Below are 8,816 nucleotides of genomic sequence, written 5' to 3'. Positions count from 1 at the left end.
CCCGCATCCGGCTCTATGCTCAACAGAAAGCCTGCTTCCCTCCCTCCCCCCACGCCTGCCTCTCTGCCTACTTGTGATCTCTCTCTGTAAAATAAATAATCTTTAAAAAAAAAAATAAAAATAAAATGAAGATGATAGTCCCCTTTCCCAAAGAGTTATCGTGAGGAGCTAATGAGAAATAGTGGATTTAAGTGTCCAGCACACAGCAGGAGCTCGTAACAGTCTTTTATCCTCTCTACCCATGCCCCATGGTCAGGGAGAAAAGAAGCCAAGCCAGCATTCGTCCCAGCTCTTTATTGAAAGGGAAAGTAAGATGGAAGGGGTCCCAAGTGGGGAAGGGGCGTGGGGCACTGGGGCAGTAGTGCCTGCCTGGTCGGGGAGAACCGAGGACACTCCCAAGAGATCCCTCCAGGGTGGAGTTGCGACGGAGAGGGGGAGGGTAGGGGCGGGATCCGTGGGCTCCTCTCTCCAGCTGTCTTGGAGCTCCCTCTAGTGGTAAGAACGGAGGTGATGCATCTGGCTGGGGAGCCTGCGGGATGAAGGTTCTGGTGCCCCCAGGAGGACGCATTATGTTACAGGGTAAGGTCAGTACCTGTGGGTGATGGTTACTAAGTGGGCGGATTTTGAAGGGCAAAGACATCCCAGTTCTCCTGCCCCTCGGCTATAAGAGACGATTTAAATGCATGTCCAAATTCTCTTCTGAGCTACCTAGGACCATCAGGCCTCCAACCAGGCTCCCTGGACCACCTGCCTCCCACCCCTGGAGGTCCCCTGGAAGCCAGGAAAGTGTCCGGCAGGTCCCCTGTTCCAGCCATAGAACAAGAGCTGGCCCAAGAGGAGGCAGTAGATGTGGGTCCCCATTCCTGCGGACTGCCAGCTTTCCTCAGCCACCTCGTCTGTAAACTGGGGTTAATAAGAGCCCATCATGGGCCAGACTCAGGGGCTCTGAGGCCAAAACGCAGAGAAAACATTCTGTAGGAGGTGACTGCTTCTGCACCATCCTGGAAGGGAAGTCCCAGTGAGTGCTCGTGACCCATTCGCAGGCATGCTGGAGCAGCTGACAGAGGAAGGGGTCAGAGGATGAGAATGACTCCACTACGCACCCCCCCACACACTTTGTCTATGGTAATGCTTATATCTGGGGAGAGGAAAGTCATGGAACTCTAGAATCTGATCCAAACCCATCATAGTATGGAGACAGGAACTGATGGTCTGAAAGGAATAGGGGCTTCCCCGGGTCACACAGAGTAGAGTGGGGATAGATTGAGAGGGAAGTTTTCGGCTCCTGAAGGGTCTTGGGAAGGAAGGGTAGGTGGGAAGCTTTGGGAGGACCTGGGGAAAGTTGGCATCTTGGAGGAATTGGGGCCCAGTCCCTGGGAAGGGGCACTGGGATTTGAGCTCCAGACTCTCTTGACCTGGAGTTGGGTCTTCTGATAGGTGGAAGGGGCCCCGCTGAAGGGGAGAAGTTAGGGAGACAACTGGAGGGTCAGGTGTGGTGGGACAGAGGAATGGTCCAGACCCCAGGTCTGGCTCCTCCTCTGGCCTTGTGGGCAGCTCAGGAGTCCCGCTTGGGCTGGATGGTCTGCACAGAGGATTGCCCAAAGGGGCTGGCAGGTGGTGAAAACCAACACTGGCCATTGGCATCGCGGAAGATGGGGGACAGCTGCTGCTCTGGCTCATCCCCGAAGATCTCCACGTGGCCATCAGCTTCGGTGTCCAAGGGTTCTGCCTTGGTGTCCTGGCTCAGCCAGCCAGTCATGGCCCAGAGCAGGCAAATGGCCAGCAGGATCCCAGCCGCCATGCAGAGAGCTGTGCCTGCCAAGCGGCAGATGCTCAGGGCCTGGTTGTAATCAGCTGCTCGCTGATCCAACACCAGGAATTCCCCCTCTCCGATACCCTCCAGCTTGGGGGGCACTGCATAGCCAGTGGTCAGGGCCGCCACACCCAGCAGCAGAAGCAGGGTTCCCGAAGACAGACTGATCTGGAGAGAGGCAGACAGATTGGGAGGTAGTCAGGGTCAGCCTGACTGTTGATCCCAACTAGACTTAACAGTAACAACTTGGTCTAACCTTAAGAGATGGGAATTACAGGAGAGTCACAGAATACACTTCCTAAGATCGAACTGATGAGGGGCACAAACTGTCATGTTCTACTTGGAGTCTTGAAACCCCTAGATCAATGTCTTTCCAACTCCCACTTAGCAGTAGGTTTTTCCAGTACCTTGAGTTTCCTTCCATCATTATTTGGGTCCCATCTCATCTCTGTATCCTGTCTGCCCCCTTCCTGCAGTTGGGATAACTCCTACACATCCCTCAGATCTCATCTCAAACTCACCTCCTCAGGAAGCCTTCTGGGATGCCCTTGGCCTGGGTCAGGTCCCCTGCTTTGCATTTGTACAAACACTGTGCACATTTTTTCCTCAGTGCACTCACCATGGTGCACACTTGAACTTTCGTTACTATGTAAGTGATATCTGCCTGTCCCACTGGAACGAGAGACTGGAGAGCCATGAGAACAGACACTGTCTGTTTTGGGTCACTAGGTGTCTTCCTAGCACGACGCTGGTACAGAGCAGTAGCTGAGTGGATGTTTGCAGAATGACTACATGAACCACAGCTAGGAGCTCCTAGAGGAGAGGGACCACATCTTAAATTCTCTGTCCTCAAGAGCCTAGCACATTGCCTGGCAATTAGAGGATGCTCAAAGTTTTAAAATACATACTCATTTTCTCCTGGGAGTCTTCCCTGCTCACCACAGGTCCTGAGAACATTTTCCTTCCTGGCACCCTCTGATCACTTGGCCTGAGGTCTCTAGATCTTTACACTTTGCCTCCCCAGTAGAGTGAAGCCCTTTGAAAGCCAAGGGGAAGGGCTCTTTGCCCCAGTCACCTTATAGTATTTAGCAAAGAGCTATGCCCCTTGTAGGAACTCAGCTTACTGCCACTTCCACCCCTTTCCCTACACTCTGCGCCCTCACTGACCACTCTCCCTGGCTGTTGGAGACACTCACTGTTCCTCTCCTCCACTGCCCCAATATGTCATTGAGAAGCCACAGGAAGAGTTAGCTGAGATGAACTCCACTTCCTTACAGTCAGTGTGTACTGTGCCCTCTGGCCATAGTAATTAGTTCAGAGACAGGCAAGTGATCCAATCAGAGCCAATGCAATGCTTGACAGGACTCCTGGAAATGGAAAGCAGTGTTTCTTTTCTGAAGGAAATACTGGAGGAAATTCTGATTTCCCGCGGATGGTGTGGAGTGAAAATGCTGAGGGTCAGAATGGTAGCAGCTACTTGGAGAACATGTGCATAGATTCTGAAGCTAAAGGGGCCACGTGGGCGGGGGTACCATGGGGAACCTGAAGACTAAGAGAAATCTTGAACTGCTGGATTGAACTTTACCTGAAGTTGCTTAATCTCTGGTCTTTTCAATAAAGTGAGCGATATTTTCCCTTCCTTGTTTAAGCCCACTTGAGGTTTTTTGTTTTGTTTTGTTTTGTTTTTTAAGATTTTCTTTTTAGGTAATCTCTATCCCCAGTGTGGAGCTCAAACCTACAACCCCAAGATCAAGAGTCTCACATTCTACCAACTGAGCCAGCCAGATGCCCCAAATTTGTATGGTTTTGAATGACTTATCAACAGTAGTCATTTGCCAATTTTTAAAAAAGTAGGCTCCACATCCAATGTGGGGCTTGAACTCACGACCGTGAGATCAAGAGTCGCACGCTCTACCAGCTGAGTCAGCCAGGTGTCCCCTAATTGGGTTTTTGTTGCTTCTACCTGCTGTACCATCTTTTTTCCATTCACTGATCCCATCTCCTCCCTGCAGCCCCGAGAAATCCCAGAAGTTGCTCCTCCTCTGGCCTTACCTTCCAGCACAGTGTGGGCCAGGGTCGGCGGGGACACAGGATGGGAGGCCCCTCAGGGTCATCACTGAGGGCCGCACCTGCACAGTCTTCGTAGAAGAGGTGCAGGTAGGAGCGGACCCCATACCATTTGCCATCTTCCACCTTGGGCCCGCGGCTACAGCTGCAGGAACGGTCACAGCCTGGCATTGTGGATCTCTGTAGGGGGAAGCAAGGTGCAGACAGGGAGAGAGATCCGTGAGACCCTCCCACACCCCCGGAATCTTTGTGCGTCATCCGCTTTTCCTCCTATTTTAGATAACCCACACTCATAACGCAGCCTGGCCTTCTAGGTACTGGTTTGTCTTTCCCTAAGTACGCTGTGAATGAGCCAACGCATAGGGGCACTAAGGCCAGTGCTTAACAATTATAGATGCCAGTAAATATGCTTGTTTAATCTGGAGGCCACCCAGTGGCTGGGACTGTGGGTTCTGGGGGTCTGACTGTCTGGATTGGAATCCCAGGTCTGGGTCGGAATCCCAGATCTACCACTTCCTGGCTGTGTGACCTTAGACAAGTGCTTTCACCTCTCTGAAACTTGGTTTCCTTACCTGTAGAACAGGGCTAATAATCACCCCCGCTTTACTATATCTGAGGCCAAGGAATGGCACCAGTTGTCATTACCATTACTGTAATTTCTTCCTTATTATTGTTTTTTTTAAAGATTTTATTTATTTATTTGATAGAGAGATCACAAGCAGGCAGAGAGGCAGGCAGAGAGAGAGGAGGAAGCAGGCTCCCTGCTGAGCAGAGAGAGCCCGATGCGGGGCTCGATCCCAAGACTCTGAGATCATGACCTGAGCCGAAGGCAGCGGCTTAACCCACTGAGCCACCCAGGCGCCCCTCTCCCTTATTATTTTTATTCTAAACTTTTTGAACCCTGTATCTGGAGTAAGAGGTTCTCATCCCCACCTCCTCTCAAAATCTTCCCCTCTTCCCGGTACTCTTGGGGGTAACTGTCATGACTGACACTTGTCCAATCAGGCTGAGCTCCCAAGGTGCAAGGCTCTAAAAAAATCCTACCCGGGGATGCCCCCCACAAGGCAAGAGCCTCCAAGTCCCAAATCATCTTGACTCCAAAGGAGGTGAAAGCCAGGGTCCCTCTTAGTCTCAGGGTGTTTTGTTTTTTGTTTTTGTTTTGAGGATTTTTCACAAGCAGGAGGAGTGGGAGAGGGAGAAGCAAGCTCCCCGCTGAGCAGGGAGCCTGATGCAGGGCTTGATCCCAGGATGGTGGGATCATGACCAGAGCGGAAGGAAGGCAGATGCTTAACAACTGAGCCACCCAGGCATCCCTTGGGGGGTGTTTAGATTTCTAAGGAAACCTATCTAAGAAACCCTCCTTTTAGAATAATACCCTTTTTTATTGAGGTATATTTGGCATATAACATCGTATTCGTTTCAGGTATACAACATGATTGGGTATTTGTAATGATCACCATAATAAGTCTAGTTAACCTCTGTCACCATACCTAGTTACCAATAAATGTCCTTCCTTGTGAGAGAACCTTTAAGATCTACTCTCTTGGCAACATTCAGATATACAATACAGTATTATTAACTAGAGTCACCAGGCTACACATTATATCCTCATGACTTATTTATTTAGTAAATGGAGTTTGTACCTTTGACCCCCTTCACACATTTTGCCCTGCCTCTGGCAACCACTTACCTTAAGAATCTCCCTTTTAACAGATGGAGACACTCAGGCCTTGGTAATGGAAAGTACTTGTGTATCTACACATGGAGAGGACTCAAACCAAAGTGGGGGATGAGGAGAAGGATGGGTTTGGGGAGGGGAATTGTTTGTACTGGGAAAGGACTGGGGTCCTGCATCAGCACCCCTGAGCAGCTTCAAACAAAATAAAGCAATGAGTGGGGAGCCTGGGGGCCTCAGTTGGTGGAGCTCCCGACTCTTGACTTCAGCTCAGGTCATGATCTCAGGGGTCATGAGATTAAGCCCCCACGGGCTCGGCATGCAGTGTCTCTTGAGATTCTCTCTTTCCCTCTCCCTCTACCCCTTGCCCTGCTCATGCGCACTCTCTCTCTCTCTCTCTCACTAAATACATAAAATCTTAAAAAATAATAATAAAGCAATGCGCTTACACTGAAGGACAAGACAAATTTCTGGACCTCCCCCCAATTTCCAATCAGATGTAGCTTTCAATCTCCTGCATAGAGAGACTCACTAGCACACACATACCCACATAGCACAGAGAGGCAGGCATATATACACACACACACAAATCAAACAGAGACATACCACAGACTGATGCACAGACACACACACCTGAGACACACACCAACATGGATACACAAACATAACAGAGACACACGGAGATAGGCACATATATACTACCTAGAGACATATTCAGATAGACACACATAGCACCGAGGAACACACACACAGACACACTACACACAAAGACACTCCACGGAGAAACTCACACATAGATACACACACACACACACACACACACACACACAGAGCCAAAGTGTGTGTTGGGGTGATTCTTGGAGCCCCCACGGATCCACACAAGCGCCAGAAGTTCTCTTCTTATAGCCTGTCTATAAATCGCAGTTCTTCACAACTGTCACCCATAACTCAGGGAAAAAGAGAAGAAAAGGAAAAGACAAGGAAAAAAAAAAAAAGTTTTGGACAGAGAATGGTAAAAGACACAGACCAAAAACGAAAGATAAGGAAGAAGACCAGTGGTCCCGCGAGAGAGTAGGAATCTCCCTCGGAGGAGGGTGGGGCGGGGCCCCGAGGGGTGTGGCCACTGCAGGAACCGCCCCCGGCCCGGGCCCTCGGGAGGCCTGGGTGCGGAGAATGATTAGGGGCTTGGGGGCAGTCAGAGTCAAAGCTGCAACTATTAAAGACCTAGGGGAGGGGGTAGGGAAGAGGCGCTCGGGAATTGTAGGTCTGGGTTAGCTCCTCCCCTGCAACTCACCATCCCTCAACCTCAAATATACCTAATCACTCAATCTTGCTGGTACTGGAGAAGGAAGGTGACCTTGACGCAGCCTCCCGCTAGGTCTGGCCCCTCCTCCTCCCGTGTTAAGGTTGCTAGAAGACGGTCTGGCAGTCAGGGGGAGGGAGAGAGAGGATGCTCCGGACACCGCGCGAGTACCCGGGACGTGGGTTGCTATGGGAACTGCTGGGGAGGTGTCCTTAGGCGAGGGGTGGGGGAAGGAGCTTAGTGTGAAAGGAGCGGGAAGAGGAGGGGGGCTACAGGGTCGGAGGGGGGAGACTGCGGCGCAGGCGAGCGGAGGAAGTACGCGAAGGTGATAGGCGCAAGGGCCTGAAGATGGTTGGAACCTATTGCCTGAAGGGCCTCATTCAGTTCTCCTTTCCAAACCCCAGTCTGGACCCCTAATGCCCACAACAGTGTCCGGCGCTGCCGGGGTTGGGAGAAGGGGAGCCCTCTTGGGGGGCAAGGCCAGGGAAATCGGGCCAATTCCTCCCTTTCGCTACCGCACCGCTGTTTCTGATAGGACCACCAGTTCCCTGGCCGAGATAAACCGTATCATTTCCCCCAGGGGAAAGGGGGAAACTGAGGCACGGAAGGGCGGGAATAGGTTTTTAATAAAGAGGTGGGTGGGGGTCTTGTCCTCCGAAGCCTCTGCCCATCCTCTCAGCATTGAGGTATCTCTGGGAGACGGGGCTGGTGAGATCTCTGCCCCCTACGACTTTTCTGGGACCTCACCTCCCAAAGCTCGAGGCACACCAAGGCTTGGGCGCCGCCGTCCCGTCTGAGGTTGGACGTGGCGGGGCTGGGGATGCGGACTGAGGTGGGGTTCCCCGGAACCCGGGAGAAGGAGGGGTGGGGGTCGGGGCGCGCGCGTGGAGCCGGGTTGAGCTCACCTCTCTGCCTGCTGTCTCCGCCGAGCGGGAGCCAGAGCGAGAGCCGAGCAGAAGCTGGTTCTGTCGGCGCCTGCGCCGCAGTCGGGGGGCGGGGGTGATACGGGGCTGAGGGGTGAGGGGGGGCGCACCCGCCAGCCCCAAGGGCTGGCTCTGCAGATTGCAGACCCCTGCAGAATGAGAGCCCCTATCTCCTTCCAGATTTCCCTTCTCTCTCTGAGACCCCAGGCCGCTCGCGGAAACCCTATCGCCTCCCCAGAACGCACCCCCTCTTGCAGTCCCTCAAACTTCTGATCCGACTCTCCAACGCTCCCTTAATCTCCCACCCCTCTCCCTGAAGACCCTTGCTTCACCGAGCCGTCATTTCCTCATTGTATCCTCTCTCGGTATCCATCCCCTTTATGGAGCCCCTCGCCATAAGTGTACAAGTGCTCATCTTGCTGCCCCCTCCCCACTTTCTCCACAGATTCCAGTCTCTCTCTCTCTCTTTCTCAGCCCTCACCCTCTCTCTCTCAGGAGCCCCCTACCTCTTACTGAGGCCCTCACCTGTCACTGAATCCCTCATCCTCCCTCTCTTTCCCTCTTTGAGCCACTGACCCTTGCTAAGACTCAGCTCCTCTTATCTCGAAAAGGAAGTTGAGGCTGGGGAGAAGGGGTTGGGAGAGAAACTTCCTTTCCCCTCTGGAAGGAACAAGTGAGATAGCCTCTCTTGTTCTCTCTCCTAACCTACCCTCAGTTCTGCCCCAGGCAGTGTGTGCCCTGTGGCCCCTCTCTCTGGAGAACCAACCCTTGCCAGACAATTGTGTCTACTTCATTCCTTGTCATGAGCCCACAGCCTTGATTTTGTCTTACACTTGCTGTGTGGTCTTAGGAAAGTCATGGCACTGCTCTGAGCTTCATCAAACCCCATTGCACACACATGCCTTCACGCCAATGGTTGCCTTAAGCAACCATTCTGTCTTTCCACGTGCTGGGGTCTGGGGATACAGAGATGAATGAATTCCAAGATGAGGCCAGATCTTTTTCATTCACTGTTGTATCCCAGAGAGTTGTGTC

At 52.3% G+C, this 8,816-nt stretch overlaps 1 protein-coding gene across 1 annotated transcript; it reads right to left on the bottom strand.

Annotated features, from left to right (window-relative positions):
• Positions 1-281: 281 nt before the first annotated feature.
• Positions 282-7,842, bottom strand: NRSN2 (neurensin 2). The gene is made up of 3 exons (XM_032858973.1): positions 7,764-7,842; positions 3,866-4,060; positions 282-1,981 (listed from the first exon to the last, which is right to left on the bottom strand). The coding sequence occupies exons 2-3, from the start codon at positions 4,049-4,051 to the stop codon at positions 1,556-1,558; spliced, it is 612 nt and encodes a 203-aa protein (XP_032714864.1). The 5' UTR covers positions 4,052-4,060; positions 7,764-7,842; the 3' UTR covers positions 282-1,555.
• Between the last annotated feature and the right edge of the window lie 974 nt (positions 7,843-8,816).

This window comes from Lontra canadensis, unplaced genomic scaffold, assembly GCF_010015895.1.
Source record: "Lontra canadensis isolate GAN:19392208 unplaced genomic scaffold, GSC_riverotter_1.0 scaffold16, whole genome shotgun sequence".
Lineage (NCBI taxonomy): Eukaryota > Metazoa > Chordata > Mammalia > Carnivora > Mustelidae > Lontra > Lontra canadensis.
The sequence above is the reverse complement of the archived record's forward strand: the minus strand, read 5'-3'. Positions and strand labels throughout refer to the sequence as shown.

Bases quoted from the DNA above. Each gene is read 5' to 3' on its own strand.
- NRSN2 (XM_032858973.1), bottom strand. From the start codon at position 4,051: ATGCCAGGCTGTGACCGTTCCTGCAGCTGTAGCCGCGGGCCCAAGGTG. The intron at 1,982-3,865 runs GTAAGGCCAGAG...GCCTCTCTCCAG, and splicing joins GGCCCACACTGTGCTGGAAG to ATCAGTCTGTCTTCGGGAAC.